The sequence below is a fragment of the Macaca nemestrina genome, chromosome 8 (genome assembly GCF_043159975.1).
Source record: "Macaca nemestrina isolate mMacNem1 chromosome 8, mMacNem.hap1, whole genome shotgun sequence".
NCBI classification, from domain to species: Eukaryota; Metazoa; Chordata; class Mammalia; order Primates; family Cercopithecidae; genus Macaca; species Macaca nemestrina.
This window is the reverse complement of record NC_092132.1, coordinates 145,234,798-145,258,801: the sequence shown is the minus strand read 5'-3', so window position 1 is coordinate 145,258,801 and position 24,004 is coordinate 145,234,798. Positions and strand designations below refer to the sequence as shown.

General features: G+C 51.8%; 1 protein-coding gene across 1 annotated transcript in view; it reads left to right on the top strand.

Moving 5' to 3' along the window:
• The window catches only part of LOC105491173 (XK related 6), a 315,309-nt gene that overhangs the window by 255,786 nt on the left and 35,519 nt on the right, over positions 1 to 24,004 (top strand). Inside the window, exon 2 of the mRNA XM_011757335.3 lies at positions 12,628 to 12,824. Coding sequence (XP_011755637.1) covers positions 12,628 to 12,824 — 197 coding nt within the window. The remainder of the gene's footprint in view (positions 1 to 12,627; positions 12,825 to 24,004) is intronic.

Here is a 24,004-nt window from a genome sequence, read left to right as displayed (position 1 = left end):
GAGAGCCATGGATGTGGCTGGAGGGCAGGAGCAGTCATGGGGGACAGGCGGGAAGGCAGGTCCGAGTCAACCATGGGAGACTGAACTCCAGGGTGCAGAGGCAATGGGGGCCACCCAGGTTACTTAATCTAGCTTAGCCTCCGCATCCTCATCTGTCAAATGGGACTGGTCATCATAGTAACTGCCTGTTTGCCTGGCAAAGGCTTACAGGCTGTCTCCTGTCCTGTCTGTGACAGCTCAGAGAGTGATGCTCCTGAGATCTGCGAATGGTATGGCAGGGCGCCAAGGCCTTTTGCTCTGTCCTGCAGCCTGCTCCTGAGCTGTGATCCCAGGGAGCAGCCACTAAGGCTTTGACCTGGGCAGGGTGAATGGGAGGCAGGTAGAAGAGCCCCAGACAGGTACGGTGCCTAACTGGGCCACGCAGCCTGAGGTCCTGAAGCCCCCCTGGCCCCTCCTTTGAGCCATTTTCTCCTGCAGCCACTGCATGTGGCTGCCTGGCCCTAGATCCTTGCCGCCCTGGGATGTGGTCAGACATGGAAAGGACACACAAGGAGGCAACTGCTCCACCCTCAGAAGGATGCGTCAGGTGAGAATGCGATCTTGCAATGTCTCAACAGCTTTGCTGCGGCTACAAGTCAGGACTCCCAAATAAGCCAGGCACAGGATAAGGGAAAGGGGTATAGTGTGAACACAGCGGAGGGAAGACAGGGGAGAATTGGCAAGTTGGGGTATCAGTGAGCTCGCGAGTGCTTTGGTGGCAACTAGCTTAGCCCTGTCCTCAATAATGGGGGCAGCGTGATAATGAATTTGGAACCCCTGGATCTGCTCACTTCGTGCTTACTTAGTAATTTGAGCGCTCCTGCTGTCCTCTCTGAGGTGAGTCCAACAGCTGAATGTGGGTTTGGCTTTTTGTTCTGTGTGCCCGGTCTCCCTGCCTCCCTGTGGAGGCCACGGTGATGGCGAGTGACTGGGAGCAGGCAGTCCTGGGAGCAGGAGGGGAAGCACAGGCAGGAGACCTTGCCTGCAGCAATCCAGGTTGGCTGTGCACGCAGGGCCATGGTGGACGTGACTGTGTGTCCACAGGTATCCATACAGATGGAAGCTGAGCTGTGTGTTGCATGTATGGATATTTGGTGATTTGCATGTGTGTGTGCATGTGTGCTCTGTCAAACACAATGCAGCTGTGTGGAGTGTGACTGTGTGGGTAGATGTACTTCGTGTTGAGTAGCCTGTGTGTAAAGTGTATGCATAGTGTGGATGCAGTGTGTGTATGCATCTGTGTGTGGTATGTTCGAGTGTGTGTGTTCATGTGGGAGGTGTGTGTATGGGTACGGTTGTGTGTATGTGTGAGATAGCGCACACTGCATCCTCCCAGGATAAGGGTAAAGACGGTTTGAGTAAAAATCCCTCAGAGGGGATAACTGTGCCATTATCAGCTTCAGAGAAAAGCTGTGCTCTGCCTTTGAGGTCGGCTTTCTGGGCCTTTTTGGAAACAGCTTGAACAGTTCTTGACCACGAAGGGGTCAGAGTGCAGCCCACAGGCATGGCTGCCGGAGCAGAGGCAGCCCTGCAGGGGCCGTCGGGGTTCTATTTGCTGCTGTGACCTTGGGCCTGGGGCCTCCAGGGCTCCCTTGGTGAGTCCAAGGATTGCAATTGACATGGTCTAAGGCCCTGCTTGTTGCGGGGATCTCAGCTCCCCAGCCTCCTCACAACCTCCACGACACTCAGCACCCATGAGCACCCGGGCCACATAGCCACACAGACTGTAGGCTCTGAGGTCAGGAGGCTGGAGCTGAAGCCCAGCCCTACCACACAGCCACTCAGCACAGGCCCCATGGATCTTCCCAGGAGCAGACCTCTGGTAGGGGCTGGGGACCCAGTGCAGGGCAAAACCAGGCTCAGGGGCTGCCTACAGGGCTGAAGGTCCTGCAGGAGTGGCTGACCTTAACCTCAGCTCACGCAGGTGCTTGGCAACAGCCCAGTGCATGGGGTCAGCAGACCCAGCTGGGTGACATCAGCCAGTCCCTTCACCTCAGTTTCACCATCTCCACAGGACCCATGGTGCCCATCCTGGGGTCGGGGCAGAAGCAGGAGGCCTCACACATGCTGAGTGCTCCTAAGCGGTATCACTTTGTGTGGTTGTGATTGTAACACTGTCCCCTCTGTTCCTGTCCCCGGGCACCAACCTGCAGACAGTCACAGGCTGAAGGATTGCACAGGTGGAGGGTGTTGGTGGAAGGAGGCTGAGAACCCAGAGGAAGGACAGGAGAGAGAGTAGAAGGAGCCTGTTGGACAGGGCCTGGAGGGGTCTCCGTGTCATGAGGCAGTGAGAAAGGTACCCTCATCAGACTCCCCTCCACTGAGGCCCCTCCAGGAGTCATCGAGGAGCCCCCTCACCCTCTCCCTGGGTGTCTGAGAAGTCTGCCTGGTGGCCGAGCCACTGTGGCTGCTGGGACCAGAGCTATGTGCCTGTATGATCCCAGCCTCGGCCTCCTGTTCGTAACCTAGCCTGGAGCTGATGGCAAGGAGCAGCTGAAGGGAAGGGGCTGCCCTTCTGATCGATTTCTGCTGGAAAGAATCAGTGGGTCACAGCACCTGCCACATATGGAACAAAGCAGTTTACTGGTGATGGGCCCGCCAGCCTATTGTAAAGGGGATGTGTGTGGCATCTCGGGGTACTGCTGGTTGTCACGTACAAGTTATTCATGTCTTGAATATGTGACACTGCTGCTGGCCAAGGCAGCTCCTGGGATAGTGGGGAGAAGCCAGCAGCTGGTGAGATCTTGGGAGCCCCAGGAGGAGGGAGGGACCTGTGTTGCGTGGCTCTGAACCAGCTCTGCTCCCAGACCAGCCGTATGCAGGTGCCCACAAAGAGATCAAACAGGGGTCTCCCCTGAGGAACTCAGCCTCCTGCCAGGGCTTGCTGTGCCACTTGGGGGTCACAGGGGAAAATCGGGGCCTACTATGGCCTCTGCCCAGCCAGTTTCCCATGGCTTCCTGGGGCTGCAGCCCTCCCGGTTTGGCACATGGGCTCTGGAGGGAACACTGTAGGTTGTCCACAGTGACCACTGCGGGCCCTGAACCCGGAGCCCTGAAAGCATACGCTATGTGGCATTCTCGAAAGTTAACCAAGGAGGAAGGTGGGTCTAGGGGTGCTAAGTGACTTGCAGTGAGAGTCCTGTGAGTGTGGTGCCCAGACCTCCTTTTTTCCTGCTCATGATGCTGCCTCTCAGCTTAGGCACTTCCCTCCTTCCCTCTCTTCTCTTTCCCTCCCTCCCTCCCTCCCTGTCTCTCCCTCTCCCTTCCCCCATTCCTTCATTTCACTAATGTGGGTCCAGGGCATGCCATGTGCCAGGCGCTCTGCTACATGACGGGCCATGCCAGTGATCAGCACAGACACGGTCCTGCCCACCAGCCCTCCCTGGAAAGGTGTACATTGCATTACACATCGATGCAGGATTTCTCGCAAACACTCCAGGCACTTCTCAGGTGCAGCCAGGGTTGAGACCCCTTGTGCTACAATGTGCACGGTCAGGGGACACACCTGAGGGAGGGGGAGGCCAGCTGCTGTGGACCCCTGACACCCATGGAGAAGCTGGCGATGCCCAGTGAAGAGCGGTTCTCTCAAGGACAATTTGACAACCTCCTAGGCAGCAGGGCCCAGCCCCTGGCCTCGGGAATGTCTTCTGAGGACAGCTCCACGTTGCTCACAGTGCCCAGGAGGCCTGAAGGTGGGCGAGGCCCCTGGTCTCTGGTAGAAAGCAGAGCTCTGCATTAGGGCAGGAATTTCAAGAACCCGGAGACTTAGGGGAAGCTTTAAGGACCAAAGCCAGCCTGGAGTCTTAGGCCACTTCTGTGTGAATCCCCAGGTGGGATACAAGCATTCACGGAATCAGGTTTCTGAAGAAGCCGCTTGAGGGGTGAGAGCTAGAGATTGCTAAGGCCAGTGGGCCCAGGTCAGCTGCCCAAGTAGGCAGTGAGGTCACCTGTCTCAGGAGCTGGCTTGGCCCCAGGGGACTGGGCCTCTAGGATAGGACTGGGGAAGCAGCCGTTCCTTAAATCCTGGTGATCCCCACCCATTTGTTCCTCAAACAGGTCAGGGTAGCCTTGTGAAGTCATCAGTAGAGTGTTCCTCTCAGTCACCGGTCCTTGGGGCCAGGCCCAAAGAGACATCTGTCAGAAGGGAGAGAAGCGGGAAGTGTGGTGGGTGGGCCTGGATGCTTCTCTGCCAGGGCTCTTCCTGCCTCCTTCTTGCCTGGTTGGGCCTGTCCGCTGTTTACTGGGGAGTGGAGGTTCTGAAGCCCTCATACTTGCTTGTGCTGGGAGTGAAGTTTCCTTTGGGCCTTTCCATTCAGAGTTTGTGAGCTCATTCCTTCCAGAAGGCTGCAGAAGCAGGTCCTGGGAAAAGCTGGAAAAGGTCCCCCCAGAGGGTGCTCAAGGATGGATGGATTTCCTGTGGCCCCACTGAAGCTTAAACTTTAGAGCCCCTCATTTTTATGGGCCTCTTATGGGACCCTGTACTCAATTTTGAATATGTAATTTTGTATTCTTTTTCTTTACATTTTTTAAAAAATCAAGATTCTTTCTTGGACAATTGTATAAATTAACATTTACATAGAGTAAAATTGACTTGTATGTGTGTTTGTAGAGGTCTTTGAATTTCAATGCATATGCAGATTCACATACTCACCACCATAATCAGCTCACAGGACAGTTCTATCACCCCAGAACACTCTCCCATGTGCCCACTTTTAAGCAAATCATTCCTTAATTTCAACCCCTGGGAACCACTAATCTGTTCTCCATCCCTCTGCCTTTGCAGAGTAAATGGAATCACACTGTATACAACTATCGAGACAGACTTCACTCATTCAGGATAATGCCTTGGAGATTCATCCAGGTTGTTGTGTGTATCAGTGATTTGTTCTGTTTTATTCCTGAGTAGTATTCCACAGTATGGATTACCATAATTGCTTATATATTCACCTGCTGAAGGATAGTTGGCAAGTATGAAAAGAACTGCTAAAACATTTGTGTACACATTTTTGTGTGGACGTAAGTCTTCATTTCTAGAATATCTAGAAAGGGATCTATGGGTCATATGGGGAGAGTACGTTTAACTTTATGAGAGACTGTCCACTGTTTTCCAGACTGTCAGTGGCATTTACATTCCCACTGCAATATATGAGCATTCTAGTTGCTCTGTATTCTTGTCAGTACTTGATAGTGCCAGGGTTTTTATTTAGATATTTTAACAGACATGAAGTACTATCTTACTGTGGGTTTTTTTTCACTGTGACTTTAATATATGTTTCCCTACTTATTTGTAACAGTCAGGTCCCTTCTCCCCATGTTTATTTGCTATTGTGTGTATCGTCTTTGGTAAAATATCTGTTCAAATATCATACCCATTTAAAAAATTGAATTGTTTGTCTTCTTACTAGTGAGCTTTAAGAGTTCTTTGTTTATTCTGGCTACAAGTTCTTTGTCTGATATGTGATTTGCAAATATTTTCTCCCAATCTGTAGCTTGTCTTTTCATTCTCTTAACAACGTCATTCACAGAGCAAAAGCTTTTAATTTTGATAAAGTTTCTATATTTTTTTGTCTTATGTATCATGCCTTTGCTGTCATATTTAAGAAGCCTTTGTCTGGTACAAGGTACAGAAATCACTCCTATGGTTTCTTCTTAAAGTTTTATGGTTTTACACTTTAACCTGTGATACATTTTAACTTAGTTGTTGCATATGAATGACTAATTATTACTACATCGTTTGTTGAAAATACTATCAACATTGAATTGTCTTTATACCTTTGTAAAAAACCAATTGGCCATAATTATGTGGGTCTTCTTCTGGACTCTCTTCTGTTCTGCTGATCTGTGCTTCTCTCTTGGCCAATGCTACACTGCACTGTAGCTTTATACTAAATCCTAAAATCAGGTAGTGTGAGTTCTTCAAATTTATTCTCTTTTGGAATTGTTTAGACTATTCTAGTTTCATATAAATTTTAGAATTGGCTTGTCTGTATTTAAAAAAGAAATCCCACTTGGGTTTTTATTGGAATTGTGTTACATCTATAGATTAATTTGAGGGCAATTGTCATCTTACTATAGTGCATCTTCCAATCCATGAACATGGTATGTCTCTCTATCATTTAGGTTTTCTTTTATTTCTTTTATTAGCATCTTGCAGCTGTGGCATACAAATCCTACATGTTTTGTTAGATTTGTCTCTAAGAATTTCATTTTAGGAGCTAGTTTAAGTGGTATATATTTTTGATTTTTTAATTTCCAATTATTCATTAATCATTTATAGAAATGCAATTGACTTTTATAGGCTGACCCTGTATTGTGAGACTTTCCTAAATTAACTAATTATTTATATGAGCTTTTTAATAGATTGCTTAGGATTGTCAATGTAGACAATCATGTCATTTACGAAGAGGGACAGTTTTACCTTTTCCTTTGCAATCTGTATATACTTTCTGTATTTATTTCTTTTTCTTGACCTATTGCACTGAACAGGACTTCTAGTATGATGTTGAATAGGAGTGGTGTGTGTAGACATCATAACCCTGTTCTTGATCTTAAGATGAAAGTATTCAGTCTTTTATCATTAAGGAAGATAACTGAGGTTTTCCATAAATGCCCTTTATCTACATAAGGTTAAGGAAGTTCCTTTCTATTTCTAGTTTGCTGAGAAAATTAATGGATGTTGAATTGTGTTACCTTTTATTTCTGCATCAATTGTTATGCTGTATGGTTATTAATGTCATAGATTACATTGATTGATTTTTGAATATTGGACCAGCCTTTCATTCCTAAGATAAAACCCAGTTGGCTCTGGTACATTGTTCTTTCCATATATTACTGGATTTAATTTGCTAATATTTTGTTGAGGATTTTTGCATCTATGTTTATGGGAGATGTTGTCTGTAGTTTTATTTTCTTGTACTGTGTTTGACTGGCTTTTGTATCAGACTAATGCCAGCCTCTTCAAACGAACAGGGAAGTGTTTCTTCCTTTTTTATTTTCTGGAAAACAGTGTGTAGAGTTGGTGCAATTTCTACTTTAAGTGTTTGGTAGAATTTACTATTTTCCTTAAAGAAGGGTTCTCTAAGTCTCAGACCCCACAAAACTTGAGCTCACCCCTGTTTGGGGGCTTTGAAGGTGGGTTGTTATCCACAATCAGAAATTTCAATGCTGTTTCTGAGAGTGTCATAAGAAGCAGCTGGAGACTGTGGGCCCAGATAGGCAAATCTTGTCAGTCCCCTGCCCCTTGTAGAAATCACTTATTTTCTACCCCAGCCAGTCTTGGGCAGAGCCATAGCCAATCCCAGAGGGGCAACATAGTTTGGGCAAGACCTTCTCTGATTTTCCTGAACCAAGACTGATGGTGTGGCTTCAGGGAAGTCACTTAGTCTCTCTGAGCCTCAGATGAGCCAGCAGGAAAAAGAAGATGACAACTGTGTCTCCCTCAAAAAAGCTGTGCTCAGAGGACTAGATAATTCTGCTGGAGGGAACAGGAGCTTTGAACAATTCCATGGCTTACAAAGTAAGGGAAGGAAACAGAACCAGAAGGATATAAGCAGAGTGGGCTGCAAGGAACACAGGAACAGAGCACCTCAGGGAGCAGTAATGGCTGCCATCTGCATGGCGACTTCTAAACTCCTGTCTGTGCTCACAGGCATGGTCTTATTTAAGGCTCCTGTGACCCTCTGAGGGGGCACTATGGTATGCACTGATTCATCCAACATGTTCTGGGGTTCTACTCTGGACTAGGCATTTTATACATGTGAAAACTAAGACTCAGAGAAGTTAGGAGATGTCCCTTAAGGTAACACAGCCAGGTGGCAGAACTGGACGGGATCCCAGGTGTTTTGGGCAAACTCCGTTCTTCCCCACTGTCAGGCAAGTTGGACTGAGTTCAGAAGTAAGGAGACACATGGTCTACCTCTGGGAGGTGCGTGGGCAGGAGCTGTCAACAGCACTGGCCCCGAAGCCAGACTGCCTGGGCTTGAAGCCCTGCTCAGCTACTTACTTAGCTGGGAAGAGCAAGGCGAATGTTTTAACCTCAGTGCTTCAGTTTGCTGTCTGTAAAATAAATATTGATAGGTAATATTGCACCCATAATATTGCACCTGTAAAATGAATAATTGGTACGTAATATTGCAGCTACCTCATAGGGGTGTTGTGAGGATTAAATGAGGTAATAGGTACCAAATGCCCATAATAGAGCCTGGCACAAGTGAATGTCACACAAACATGAGATATTATTGTTTGTAAAGATGCTAGGCCATCCTTTGTGCTCTGTGAGGTCACTGACTTGAAGAAAGACAAAGTTATAAGATGTTGGCAGAGGCTTGGAGATCCCTCCTGCCTGCCCCTCCTGTGATGGGAATAGCGGGGCCCAGCCATGGGAGGTGACTTGCTCAAGGTCGCCCAGTCCTGCAGACCATAGACCAGGCCCAGCTTTCTTGAGCCCCTGCTCCTGAGGACACGTGGCGTTGCTGCCTTCACCCCCGTGCATTTCATGATCCGAGTCTCCTAGGGGAGATATGGCGTGACAGGAGGTGACACCGACTTTGGGAGCAAACCGGGGAGGAGAGTTCGTGTCTTCACTCCCAAGCTACCTTCCTGGAGAAGGGTGCGGTAAGCTTTCTGGAACCCTCCAGGAAGGTGGAGAAAGAGGGGGCTTAGAGGAATGGCAGCCAATCCTGAGTGTCCTGCAGACGCCTTGCCTCCCACCTCGGAGCGCACCTATGGGCTTGCACCCTGCGCCCTGGCAGAAGAGGGCGCGGGCCTGTAGGATGAGATCACCCGCCTGGAGTCGTCTTTCCGCGACGCTTAGGGTCTGGCGCCACCGTGTGGCCGCGCGCCGAGGCCGCTTCTGCAGAGGGGATGTGGGAGGCCCTGCAGAAGGCGGCTGGCAGCGCAACCTCAAGGCAACCTCAGAGGTCACCCAGAAAACTGAGATACCGAGGGAGAGCAGCGCTGGCCCAGGGGTTTTGGGGGGCGGGGCATGCCTTATGCCTTCCTCCCACCCCACCCATCTGCCTGGTTGTTTCTTGGCAGCTCCTTAGATCTTGAGGGAGACAGACACCAGGGAAAGCTAGGAGAAGGAGGAAGAATCCTAGAGCCTCCAGGACAGCAGCGGCCACGTGATTGCAGGAGCTGCCAGGATCCTCCTGCATGAGAGGCAGGGGCTTTGCACGTGTTGTGGGGGACAAGCAAGGTCATGGGGTCAGGCCTGGGTTCTGGTCTCCTCTGGGCCCCACAGCACTGAGTGACTGAGGTGGTAGTGGCTTGCGTTCTGGCACTGGGGCCCTCCCCTATAAAGTAGGGGTTGGACTAGACCAGTGTCCAGACCCAATTATATTGCAAAGCAGTACCCCTCGGTTGTCTACTGGGGACCCAAGGACTTAAGAGTAGCAGAGGAGGGGCTGCACCAGGAGCAGTTGGAAAGGATGAGCATTTGCGTTGAGGCCTGGCTGTCAGGAACTCCTGGGCGGGGCTGTGATCAGTCCCTACTACAGTCCCTGCGGTGCCTGTGTGGGTGACCCAGGAGGCACCATGCTGTCCAAACTCGGTTTTGCCTGGACCGTGGTGCCCTCTAGGCCCCAGCGTCTGCTTGACAATTGGCTCAGGGAGGAGTGGCACCCGCTTTGCCTCCATTCACCCTGTCTCTTCCCACACCTTGGGGTGCTCACACCCAGGAGAGCGTCAAGATTGGCTCCCCCGGCAGGCATTCCAGTTGAATTGGCATATTCTGGGCTCATTGTTTTCCTTTTCCCCGGCCTCGGTGGGCAGAGGGGCCTGTGGCTTGGGGACAACGTGGGGTCGAGGGGTAGAACCGGTGCTCTCTTTGCCTGGGTGAACCTGAGCACTGGCATTACTGACTTGGGACCCAGATGGATAGGGTTAGTGCTGCCGTATAACCATCCCTCCAGCTGCTGGACCACCTGTGAGGCTAGAAGAAGCAGAGTCTGTAGTGTGAGTGTACCCCTGAGACCATTAGGTTTGTGGTCTGGGGCCTGGAGTGATCTATGGCTCATGGCTTGTGTGCTGCAGGTGCCACCTGTTGAGAGAGCCGGGTTTGGGTCACAGGGAGCAGCTCTGATCTGGGGGACCCACCGCACTGAGGCTCCACTCGGCACACGGCTCTCCTGGACACGGGTGTGCCAAAGCTCTGGGCGCGCAGCCCTGCCTCAGTGCCTCAGCTGGAGCATCCGTGTCCCCTGATGCCCTGCCTCCCTGCACTGCCATCATGGTTGATCAGCCTGACCCTTCTATCACCCTCCATCAGGGGCTCACCCTCAGCCCCTCCCAAAATACCGATGATGACATCTGCTTCCAGTAACCTCCCTGCACACATTTCTTTCTGCCATCACCTCCTCCAGGCAGTCTTCTCCTTCAGGTCCCCAAATTTGACACTGCTCCCCTTACCTTTGCTTTCTCCTTCAGCTCCCTCCTACTTCTCTCTCTGTCTCTCTGTGTGTGTCTCACTGTCTATCTCTATGTCTCTGCCTTTATCTCTCTGGGTCTCTCCCTTCGCCTCTCTTAGTGACTGTGAGCTCTGAGACCAGGTGCAACCTCCCCGTTCCTCTTCCTGAGCCTCTTCCCTGGTTTCCTGATTTTGTGAACTCACAGGCAGGGGCCCAGAGCAAGGCAACGCCCTGTGGAAATGCCACAGTCAGCAGGTGGAAGAACCTGGAACAGAACCAGAATTTGGTGCTTTATTTCATGCTAGAGCCTCAGTTTCCCCATGTGTTGAATGGTGATAACCAGACCCAACCCGCAAGGTGGGCCAGGGACCCCAAGGACTGTATACCTAGAAGGACCTGGCCCGGGGGTTCTGGTGCTCTGACTTTCCTCCCAGGTCCCTCCCTGATGGGGCCATCACTGCAATGCCAGCCTCTGGTTCTCAGTAAGGGTGTGCCTCTGCTCACCTCAGAGGGTAGGTCTGGAGAGAAATGAGGTGTCCATTGCAGCTTCCCTGGCTGGGTCCCTTCAGGATCCAGGCCCCCAAAGGCCCTTAGGAATCTAGAGAGAAGCCAGGCACCCCTCATCAGATGGCGAGCAGGGCTTACTGCAGCCGGCATGTGTGTTTGAGGTCACCCTTGTGGCTTAGTAGCGGTTTGAAGAATGGGTTGTTCAGGGGTAAGAGTAGACAGTGGAGAACCAGTGAGGAGACTCCTGCATCCCTCCAGGCAAGAGGGGCAGTGGCTGGGAGCTGGCTGGCAGTGTGGCAGTGACAAAACGGACCATCCAGCAGCCCTGAGTGGGTTCTTGGTAATACCCAAGGCCAGCTGGGCCTGGATAGGGCATCAGCCATGCACTGAATCTTTACAAGTCAGGCTCGGCATTTCAGAGGGCACAGTAGCGGGTCCTAGAACATCCATCCCACAGGACGGTCAAGGACAGGCGTGCGGTTCTCTCCCACTGCTGGTGGCACCCAGTTTATGGTTCCTGTTTTTGATCCTGACTGGGCCTACAGAGCTATGCACTCTGGCCCTTGCTTCTGGGTGAGCCCTGTCCATACCCTCACCCCTGGACCAGACTTGGAGCTTGTTGGCCGAGTTTGGATGGTGCCTTAAGTCCTTCTCTTGCCTTGGAGACACAGTTCCAGAGAGTTCTGGTGAAAATGAGGCTGGGGTTATCATACGACCTGGGGGGATGCCCACTGTGCATATCATCTCCCTAATCTTCCCATGTACGCTGCGATGCTCTCATTCTGTCCCCATATGAAATATGAGCGACAAGGACACAGAGCTGGAGTAACTAGTTCAAGGTCCCCAACTTAGCAAGTGGTGAGTCCAGGCCTGCTTGACCTGTGAGCCTTGCTCTTCCCCCTACCTGCTTCCTTGGCCCCTCGGCCCTCCCACACAGAGCCTGGGCGTGGTCCCAAGAGGGCGGGCCGTGGATCTGCACCTGTGTCCTGGGCCCTCCTGAGACGGAGACTCCATGGCAGGCCCTGGGTCCTCCTGATGTCCAGAGAGGGTGTCCAGTGGCCTGGGTGTGATTCCTACTTGTTCCACTATCCAGCAACAGGGTGGGGGTGACCTTTCTGAGCCCGCACTATTTCCTGTCTGTCACATGTGAGAACTATACCCTCCTACTTACCACCTGGGCATGGTCAGCCAGCGAATGGCACGTAGTAGGAGCTTCACAAATGTTCACCCCCTTCCCTGCCTTTCCTGCTCCAGAACAACAGAGGTGACGACCCTGCTGGACTGTTTCCTCCCCGGGTCCTGAACCTGAGAAAGCCCACCCCTGTCCCGGGGCTCAGCTGAGATGCCCACCTGCAGGCCCTGGGAGGGCATCGTGCCCCACAGTCTCATCTTCCGGATGAGCAAATGGAGACCAGGAGGAGGAGGACTTGCTTAGGAGCCCATGAGGGGTCAAATCCTTTCCTGACCTGCCCTTCCCCTCCCCCATGCCTCAGCATCATGTCCTTTTGCCGGGAGACCCCCAGAGCCCCGTCCAAGCCTCTGGGAACTTCAGAGCACAGGGTCGGGGCAGGAGGCGGGGAATGCTGGGTCTCTTCGTTTTAGGGGGATGGCAAGGGTCCTCTGGAGCCCCCGCACCCACCCATGCTCTCTGTGTTCTCCCCATCTCTCCGGGCAGGTATATCCGCACCATGTACCTGGGGATTCAGAGCCAGCGGCGGAAGGAACACCAGCGACGCTTCTACTGGGCTATGATGTATGAATATGCAGACGTCAACATGCTGCGCCTCCTGGAGACCTTCCTGGAGAGCGCGCCCCAACTGGTGCTACAGCTCTGCATCATGATCCAGAAGAACAGCGCCGAGACCCTGCCCTGTGAGTGCCCGCCGGCCGCGCCCTGCCACCCCGGCATGCCCTCCACCTGGGGACCACGGGCGCCCCCCACACACTGTGTGCCTGGCACGCTCTGTGGGCATTGCCCATCCTGCCCTGAGTTCCCAGGACGCCCGGCCCCCAGTGCAGTGCTGATGGGCCCCACACCACACTCAAGAGCGGCACAGACATGTCCTGAATGTATGTGGGCTGGCTTGGCACCTCCAGGCCGCTTCGTTAATGTGAGCAGAGCAGAGCCAGCCAGGACGCAGCAGGGTAGAGGGCTCTGGGTTTCCCCATCAGGGGCAGTGGCCCCTGTTCTTGGGTGCTGACCCAAGCCAGGCATTTGCACGTCTATGGGACGGGGAGCCGCAGGCCAGAGATAGCGCGGGACCACAAGGGGCCGTCATATTGGGCAGCACTAACGGTTTCAGACCCTTAAACTGTGGTGCTCTTGCTTCGAACCAAGCTCATGTGTAAGCCCCATTTGTAAAGCAGCTTAAGTAACTCTGCTCAAGTTCCAGCAGGGGAGAGGGCCCAGGAGGAGGAGGGTGCTGGAAGCGGCAACACATGGGGTGACATTTGAAGGGATGTCATGGGCAAGAAGGATCATCCCAAAGGGTAGAAGTTGCAGGGAGACGGTTATCCATTCAGTGGGTGAGAGACAGTCCATGGAGCCATGCACGAACTGTCCTGGGAGGTACTGAGTTTATCAAGGCAAGAAGTTGCTGAAGAGACTCAGTCCAGAGGTTCCTGACAGCAGAGCGCTCAGTGAGCATGTGCAATCTGGGTAGCCAGGCAGCCGTGGGGAGGGGTCTGCTGTCCGTACCCCAGCTCTCCCTGGCCAGCAGGACCTCCTGGTCTCTTAGGTTCTCACCTCCAGAGCCCGCAGGTCCTCTTGGTGCCCCAGCAGGCCCTCTGTGTCACCACCTTCATGGACACCCACGCGGACCTCCTCAGCAACACAGTCTGGCAAGAACAGCCACGCCGCCCCAGGCCTTTCTCTGAGCAGATGTGCCTCCTTACGTTTTCCAAGCTGGCCCTCTGTAGGCTCCAATCCCCTTAGGTGCTTATGCAAAAAGGGGATTTAATCTTCAAAAGCCAGTGGAAGACTGAGCTGTTCAGGCTGGTAGCTTGCTGGTGGCATTCAAAGCCTGGGGACCTGGTTATGAACCCAGCTGTGCTGCTGACAGGCTTGCCTGTCCTGTATGAACTCAGCTCAGGTGAAGCCTCATGTCCCATCTACTGAACAAGAACAGCCCTCAATGGAGGCTGCCTGGTGGAAAAAGGGGCCCCAGGGTATCTGTCCATCCCACCAAGTGCTGACTGCAGTCCTGCTGGTCCATCACAGAAGCAAGGAAAAGGGGCCATGTGACCCCTGGACTGGACACAGGGGAAGCCAAGCCTGAAACCCACACTGAGCTGAGGGCCCAGTTCCGCCCTTTGACAAGGCTTCAGGAAGCATGAGCTGCATGCTCCAGGCAGCCACAGCCTCTGTCTTCTGGGCACCCACAGAAGCAGGAGGAGTTTGGGGATCTTCAGCAGGTGCTGCCAGTTGGGTGACACCAGCCAACATCTGCCCTTCGGCATCTGCAGTCCTCACTGTCAGGAAGAGGCCTCCGGTGGCCCAGGGACTCCAGCTTCTTGGAGTGACAGCCCAGCCAGTGCCTACAGGACCAGCAACCGAGGCCTGGACAGGAGAGCTGGAAGGAGCCAACTCGATGTCCGGCTCCAGCTGGGACATGAAGAAGCTAAGCAGGAAGCCACGTGGAGGATGGCAGGGCTGACCGTTCATCCGGTCCCTCCCTTCTTTCTTGGACACACTCACATGCACACACACTATCTCCTGGGCACTGAGAAGAGCTTGGGAACACAGGGAAACCTTGCTGATGCTCCAACTTCAGGATGCCCGAGGACCCAGGCTGTATACTTGGCAATGAACTGGTGTGATTGGCTGCCCACAGCTGTGGCCATGGGAGTCCCTGCCTCACAGGATCTCTGAGAAAACCCATTGTGTGAACGTGGACATGCAGCAATTTGAACAACGTTGTTTGTTCTCAGCACCAAGAGACTCATGTGATGACTGATTCTGGAGCAAGACCAGCATCATAGGGATGTCTTTGAAATATGCATTCTTGCTCTACAAACCTAACCATAAAGGAGCTCTGTGGAAGTGAGCGCTGACCCTGGGTAGCAGCTCCTGGTGCCAGGATGAGCTGCTGACTGGCAGGGCAATGCCCGTTCCCTGATGAGGCCTCCATATCCAACCTGCCCTCAGATCCCAGGGCTGCTGCCCTGCAGCCCAGGGTAACAATGATCTCATGGGCAGATTTGCTGGCACTGGAGAGGGACACCTCTCTGTCCCATCTGAGTCTTTCTGTTTCTCAAAACCAACTCAGCTGCTGTCTGAGGCTCCAGATTAGCCTGTTTGTGCTGCTATAACAAAATGTCTGAAAGTGAACAATTTATAAAGAGCAGAGATTTATTTTCTCCCAGTTCTGGAGGCTGGGAAGTCCAAAATCAAGGTGCCTGCAGGTTCAGCTGCCTAATGAGGGCTGCATTCCCTGGAAGGGAAGAACACTGTGTTCTTACATGGCAGAGGGCAGAAGGACAAGCTAGCTGCATGCTGTATGAAGCCTCTTTTATAAGGCCCTCAATCCCATTCACAAGACAGGAGTCCTTATGGCCTGATCACCTCTCAAAAGTCCCACCTCCTAATCCTGTCACACTGGCAACATCTGAACTTTGGAGGGGACACCTTCAAACCACAGCAGACTCTGCTTATTTAAACTGCCTTTTGCTGTTTCCGTTTCAAATCTTCCCCACTCTGTACCACCAGGGCTGCCAAGTTATGCCTCCTCTCATCTTTTCCTCTTCCAACCTTTGGCCAGATCTTGACACCCCAAACAGATAGGGCAGGTAGCAGGGTGGGGCACAGGTGGGCTCCCGATGGGGCATTTTAAATCCAGGGACCTGGTCGCTACTTATACCCTCTTATGATTTTGGACCTTTGTCTTTTCACAATCCCATTTTCTCTTTGGTATACTGGAAGGAAGAAGAATAATACCTAATTTTCAGTGGGGATGCAATGATATAATGCACGAGAGCACTTTGTAAACTTGCAAACTCCACGGGCACGTAAGGGGCTGTGTTTATTACTTCCAGGGCCAGGTGGAGTCATCCTTTTATAGGGCTCTGACAGCCACCTCCCCATCATCATGATACCACCCACCATGGGCCAGACCTGCTGGGGATGGGTTTGCAAAGACGCCAAACTTCAGGAGTTTATGGGCTGGCATACTCCAGGTCCTACGGAGATTTCTCTCCCTTTCTGGCCTTCTGGATCATCTGTGTCCCAGCCTCCTTGTTATGCCTGTCCTTTCTTTAATAGTTTCTCAGATTATAAACAGAAAGGGCTGGGCTGAAGCCCGTGGGGATTCCCAAGGGGCAGTGGATGTTGCTTCCTAAATGTCCTCTCATGTGACAGCCCATTGGTACCAGGGTCTGTGCAAAGCCAGGAGCCACTTGGGCATGCTGCCAAGAGCAGACCCCTTGGAAAAGGAGCCAGGAGTGACCCAGTGTCATGCTGCTCTTGGGCCTTCACCCCAGGGAAGCCCCTCCTGGCTCCTCCTCCCTGCAATCCCCTGTTTTTGTGCTGGAAGCTGGGAGGACAGGTGAGCATTTCACCAAGTTTGTTTGGAATGTGGAATGGGTGTTTCTCAATACAACCCTTCGTGGTTAAATATATTTGGGACCTGTTGGACTAAACAAAGGCCAGTAGCCATCCTTGCCACTGGGTTGTGGATCTGTAAGCCAAGGAGGAGGCTATAGCATTAGCTGGGTTTATAGGAAGGAAGGACACTAGACATCACTGAGCACGGGCTGCCTGTAAGGGGCTTGGCATTTCTCTCTTACTTAACTTCTAGAGTTGAGTCCTCATCACCAGACAATTTTGTTATGCTAGTAGATGCCATTCCCATCTGTTTAAGCTGCAGGAAGTGTACAAGCTTTAAAGTAAATCAGTTTAATCATCAGAAATTGGAAGAGGGGAGAGAAAATTTGTGGACTTGGAACAGACCTGCTGATGGCATGGCCTCTCCCAGTCACATGGGTGCCTGGAGGGTTGCAGCGTGGAAAGTTGGGGTGACTCCCCAGCATGGAAGGTTGGGGTTACTTGACAGCTGTTTGACATTAGGCAAGTTACTGAGCATGTCTGTTCCTCATTTTTCTCATTTATAAAATGGTGATAATGCTATTACCTATCATAGAGAGTTGTTATGAGCATGAAACATGACAAATGTCAAGCGCCTTGTAGGATGTCTGGCTATTTTCTTGGTGGTGGTAGTGGTGCTTTTATTGTAGATGTGCCTTCTGAATTAGCCTTCAGTCTTTGCTGGTGAGACCTGTGGCTCACTGACCTTGCTTTGGTGGGCTTTCTAATGACTCCTGTCCACTGTGTACCATTAGGGCTAGTAGATGGTTGGAAAGATCGCTATGACTACCACTTTAATGGGTGAGTTTTACATGGATTTGCCAATGCCAGTCTATCCCTCCCTTGCCATCTCTCCACCATCTGTTTCTCTCTAATCACTGGGCTAAGAGAACAATATTCAGCCTGCAAGACACACTTATATCCAGTTTCCCCATAAATACAGACTCAAGGGAAATAATAGTAATATATCATACAATTATTATGCTGGAGTCATTTGGACATTTCTGCAGGGTCTTCCTTAAGTCTGATGTCTTGAAAGTTTAAGTAAACAGAGTAACAAAGAAATGATGGGAACACATAATTCTGACATGTCACATTATGCCGGTGGTGAGTCTTGTGTCTGCTGAGGCTCTGTTCCTGTTCTGGATTGTGACAGGGTTGGAAAAGCAGTTCAGTACAGTATGAAAAGTCAGACAGGGCTGCATGCAGATTCAGCTCTGCCATGTATTGACCTTATGGCACCGGGCAAGTTAATTTCCTGAGTTTCCTAATCTGTAAATTAGGAATAACAAGTACTTTTTGGGTTGTTGCGAAGGTCTAATGAGCTCCACATCCACCTCCACAGTGCGTCACCTGGCATATTCTGGCTACATGATACACTCTGCCACTCAACAAAGATGTGTTATCCAGGAGCCATGCTATGTGTGGAGGAACAATGGGGAGCATAACAGGCATGATCCATACTGTCATGAATTTCCCATTCTGTCGGGGGACACGGCACAAAAACAATTAGACAACACTTGGTGGTAAGTGTATTGAAGCAGACAATTGGGTTGGGTTGGAGAAAGACTACTTTAGGCAGGGGGTCAGAAAAAGCCCCTCCAGAGAGCTGCCAGTTATGCTGAGTACAAATGATGAGCAGGAACCAACTTGGGAAGAGCAGAGACAGCCTTCTGGGCAATGGGAGGAGCTTGCACAAAGGCCCTGAGAGAAGGAAAGCCTGACTTGTTCCAAAAAGTGAAAGGACCCAGCATGACTGGAGCTTGGCAGTTGGGGTGAGAGAGGATGGAGAGAAAGGCAGGGCCCCAATTGGGAAGGGCCTGGGGGACCCCAGGAGCTTAGATTTATTCCAAGGGTAGTGGGAGGGGCTGCAGAGGAAAAGCACACGGCCAGCCTTGCTTTTGAAGAAGGTCCCTTTTCTGTTGCACAGGGAGGGAAGCAAGGGCTGAGCTAGGAGCACCTGTTGGAGGCCGTGGTGGGCCAGGTGTGAGGTTTTGGGATGGAGAGTGTTTGGGGAAGGATGCAATGGACAGATTTGAGGTCTTCTGGAGCACGAGCCAACACGATGCAATAGGGCCACTGGGGGTGGTAATAGAAAGGGTGGTTTCTCACTGGGTGTGTTGGAAGGAAGATCTATGGGGAAGCAGGGGTTGGGGAATGGATGAAAAGTGATGGCTCTGTCCTCCTCCCTCCTTTGGAAATTCTCCGGTGGCTCTGTATGAACACTGGCAGGCGCCAGGCGTGGGGAACCTCCCTTTCCTCCACAAGGCCTGGGGCGACCTTTTTGGCCACACTCCTGCTGAGGAGTCCTCCCCTTAGAGGGCTCTAATGGCCACTTCCCCATCATCACAGCACCACCTACCACAGACCAGACCTGCTGGGGACAGGTTTGCGAAGACGCCTGCCCTTCAGGAGCTTATGGTCTGGCACTCCGCATCTTAAATTTTGTAACAGATGCACACGCAGGTTCCTCGGGAGCATGGAAGAGGGAGTAACTGTTTCTGGGGGCCTGACAGAGGGGGTAACATTTGATTTGGTTCTTGCTGGATGAGTAAGAGCTCACTTGAAGAACATTGGGGGGCTTTTCTGGACAGTGGGACCACAGATACCAAGGAATGGAGGCCTGCAAGAGCATGGAGAGGGCAGACTGAGAGCATCTGGTGCCCAGGGCACAGGGTGTACTGCAGCGAGTGTGGGACGGCAGTGGTGATGAGGAGAACAATGAAAATGATGATGTCAAAAATGCTCATTAAGATTTTAGGGGAGCTCAACCGTGTGCCAGAGACTAGTCTGGGGAGGCTACATGGATTAAGGAACCAGTTAAAGTCCCACAGCCGCCCTCTGAAGTGGACACTTTATTCCCATTTTACAGACATTGAAATGGAGGTGCAGAGAGGCTAGGTACCATGCACAATGCCTCAAGCTTGGAAGTGGTAGAGCTGGGATCTCTACCTAGGGAGTCCTGCTCTAAAGCCTGTGCCCATAGGCAAGGACGGCTGTGGCTGAGTCTGGAGGAGACAGATAGATTGGTGTGGATTCTGTGGGAACCGGCCACTGCTGCCGGGATGGAGCGGAGGGTGGCATGTGCCGTGGCCAAGCTGGGCATGTCAGCTCCAGCATACACATGTATGTGTGCCCCAGATGCCATCACACTGACATGGTCAGAAGGCGATGTTTCTGCCTCTTGCTCCCAAAGTCTCTGCCCACGATTGGCTTTTTGCAAATGTTCTTAGTCTTCCAGAGCCTCTTAGGTGAGCCTCTTCCAAGCACTCAGGGGGAAGCCTCACTGCCCTACTATGGAGCTAAGCTTGGCCTGGCCAGGAAGCAAGGGGATGGGTCTGGGACAAGGACCCTGCAGCTCCCCAGGACCCTGCTAGTGAGAAAGACACATATGGGCTCACCGCCCTTTGCCTGGCCTTTCCTTGGAGATCATTTCTATCCTGACCCAGAGGTCAAAAGAGCTTATCTAGACAAAGACTTTAGGACAGGATGGGTGGCTCTGGAGAAGGAGATGGATGTGGGATGATACTGTTATCATTTAGGCCCCCAAACATTGGAAGACCCTGAGATTATTGATAGATAACAAGATTCTAGCATCTTCTAAGGCTGCCTGTCTACCTGGCTCCCCACACATAAAAGCACAGAATCTTTGTGCTGGAAACAAGGATTTGAGAAAATGTGTAGTTCAACCCTTTTCTTTTACAGATGAGGAAGTTGAAGCCCAGAGAGATCAAGGGACTAGTCCAAGGTGATGGACTCAGTTAGTGAGAGGTTCACGGTGAAAACCCAGTGTCCTACATTTCCAATATGGTGCAGGTCTCTTCGGTCTCCTTAGATCTCTCTGGCCCTGAAAAATCAGGGCACCTCAGGAACCCTCAGAGGAAACCCCGGGTGCCTCAGATATCCTCTGAGCCATTGTGTGCCCCTCAAACTCTAACTCAGCGGGGGCAAGACTGGGCATCCCCAGGTGGGATCAGGCTTGTGCTGGGGCTGGAACCTAGAGTGACCTCTACCCCAGAACGTGGCCAGCTGGTGCCACGTAGGCCATTACTGCTCAGGGGACACACATCGGGAACACACTTCTTCCTAGAGCAAGGAATTCTCTCGGAGACAATCAAAAGCAGACCTTGACATGTTGCGTAAAGTCGCGCGGTCCCACTCCACCGTGCAGCGCTTGGCAGGAGCTCCTGGGAGTGGATGCTGCCCATCAGGCCATCCAGCCCCCTCCCCGTTTAACACAGGGAGGCCAAAGCAGAGAGAGGGAAGGAAGCTGCCCAGGTCACACAGCAAGGAGGATAATTAGAAAAGCCTCCTGTACTTCTTGCCACCCTGGGCCTGCCGTTGAGCAGGTCACACAACACTTAGAAGACGTCGTCCAAATGCCATGCCTCTCCCAGAGGGTTCCCTGCTCCCCACCTAGACGTCCATAACCACAGACACCAGTACCAAATTTGTACCAAAGAAAAGCATCTTTGCTAAGACAGGGAAGCATGAGAAAATTGTAAACCCTGCATATAAACACTGGTTTTCCTTTAAACAAACCTGGAGCTCTAAGATAAAATTAGGGATCTTGCTTTGTGTCTCTTCAGTGCTAACTTCCTTGCTAGTTTTCTTCTTTCTCAGCTTTACTTGCAGGCTCCTTTTATATCAAAAGCCCTTCCAGAGGCCTGTGTTTGAGCTTCACATTCACCTCTATTTCCAGCGAGAGCTTGGACTGACTGTGTCCAAACAACTCAGAAGGACGATTTGCTTTTCTCTGCTCCCGTTAAGCAGAAATGTCTGTGCCTTTCTTTTTGGCTCCAGCCTGGCAAGCACTTCCTTCTTTTTTTCCCTGATGAGGATGAAAAGCATCCCACAGGAAGCATCAGCTCCACTGCTCTGTCTCCCTGACCAAGTGTCCCTTCTATGGGTAAAGCCTGCTTCTGTCCCCAGGTGGAGGGAGGGCCGAGGGGCCCGACTCTTAGCGGTTGGATCAGTTGTTGGATCAGTTGGATCAGTTGATCAGTTGAATGGCCTCCTCTCTTTCCTGTCCCCACAGTGAACGACATCCACGTCTCTCTTTGTGGGAGATTTCTTTTTTTCTTATATGAAAATACTTTCTTGTCTCTTTCCAGTTCTGTTCATATGGGACATTAGCTGTCACCCTCTCTAAATCAAGGACACAAAAGGTGATTACTTCAAACTTTGGGATCTTGGTTAAAATAGGGTGAAGCTGCCACCCAGAAAGGGGTGGTGATTTGGTTGTGTGAGGTGAATGTATTGGATCTGAGCTCAGCACCAGAGTCATGAATTTTCCATTCCATTTCCTTAGGAATGAGAAGTAGAATTTGTTCCCAAAACAACCAATCCACTACATCAAACAACATTACATAATGAATCACCTGATCCAGAGTTGCAGGGAGTTCCCATGTCCTGGCCACTTGCCAGTGCTCCACGCTGTCTGTGGACCCCAAATTGAGCACAGCCCCTCCTTCTCCATGGCTATTGGTGCCAATCTTGGGGTTGGCCATCTCCAAGGAACACTGGGCTTTCAGACCTGGCAGCGCATACCTCTGCCAGCACACGAGCTCCACTTCTGGGTGCTCGTGGCATTGCTGTGCCTTGGCCCTGAGCAGTTAAATCAAGGGAAAGATGCCCAACTCCCTGTTGACCCCTTTCCCCGGCTGATTTGCATCTTCACCCACAGCTGAGGTGGAGAGAGACGCAGAGCAGACCTGCCTGCCTCCTCCCACCAGAACACGGACTTGGCCTCTCCCACTTCCCCCAGGGACAGCCTTTCTCTAACTTTATGTTTCTCTTCTCGTTTTGAGGAGATGCCATTTGGAATCTGCTTGGCGTCTATAGCAAGTCCTGCTCTAGCTCCAAATGGCTTCTTGTTAAACAATACATTAAACCATTACCCTGTTAAACGGAGTTTGCAAGAATTTTAAACAGAGACTTAAACACTCGCACTGCACCACTCTGGCTTGAACCTGCATGCCGTTCTGAGGCCCTGTACTGAGGTCGCCCTACCAACTAGTGGCGAGAGGGAGGGTTCTTAAAGCAGCAGAAAAAAAAAAAAAAAAAAAAAAAGGAGAAAGGCAAACTCTGGGTTTCATGACAGTGAATACAGATGAAGCAGCAACTGGGGACTTGGAAATGTTTGCACATGAAATGCTGGAACAGAGAGACATGAGCGCAGGCTTCCTCAGCCAGTGCAAGTGAGCGAGGTGGCTTCGTGGGGGCAGCTCTGACACTGGCAAGTTCAGAAGCCTCAGCATTTACTGCAGGTGGACCACTGACTCTCTTATTCAATAACTTCCCTAACCACCTACCGTGTGCCTAGCACGGTTCCCGGAGCTGGGGACAGATATAGCAATGAACAAAACAGAAAACCCTGCCCTCGTGGAGCTTCTGCTTCGTGTAGAGAGACAGGCAATAAACAAAGCAAATGTTTTCTCTATTAGAAAATGGAGTGCATGGAGAGCAAGAAAGCCGGGAAGAGAGAAGGGAAGGGAGGCAGAACCCTGTGCAGTGAATAGCTGTATGCAGCTCCCTATTGGTCTTCAATAGGGAGACCAGGAAGGCACCAGTGAGGTGAGGGCGGGGCTGAGCTGTGTGGGAGGGGAGGCGGCCAGGCTGACAGACACCTGGGGGACAGTGTCCTGAGAAAGAGGAGTGGCCCAGACAAAGGCCTTGAGCAAAGGGAGAGCTCCCAGTGTCTGAGGGCAGCCAGGAGGGAGAGAGGAGGGGGACCTCTGTAATGGGTACCAGGGGCTCCCCAGGAGGCCAGCGGGGAACCCTCTGCTTCCAAAGCCCGGCCTGCCCAAGGGTCTTGCCCAGGGAGCTGCTCTTCTGTGAGATTTCCCCCACTTTCCCACATGGGGAGTCTGGGTTAAGGAGCCCCCCTCACAAGTCAGCTGAGCCAGGACGCTGCAAGAGAGACTGCTCAGATCTCTCCACTCTCATCTTCTCTGGGCCCCAGAAACATGCCAGGAGACAGAAGGGCCTCCTGAAGCCCATTTCAGCTCTGGCCTAAGGAAGAGGAGCGTTGCGGGAGTCACAGTAACATGTAGGCAGCAGCGGTCCTTAATTATAAGACACTCACGTCAGAGGCCATCAAGAACCCGAGACCTCGTGGGAGCTTCCAGCTGCAGGAAAGACCGCGGCTAAATGACCTCCAACAGATCTTTCCCGTTATTTACGAATCTGAGCAAGAAAAGCCCAGGAGTTTCACGAACACTGTCTTCTTGTTTGTGTCCCTCTCACTACTGGGGATGCACTACTCAGGAAGAGGCTCCAGAAGGGACACCGGGGTGACTCCCTGTGAGCTGTCCCACCCCCTGCCTTGCTAAGACAGGAAAGCATGGTTACGGGTGGTGATTACGGCGGTGGGCTGGGGGAGGGGGGCACTCTCTGAGCTTCACCTTTTTCATCTGGGAAGTGTACTCCCATAGACCCATTCGATACTGGACCAGTCTGAGGTGTAGGT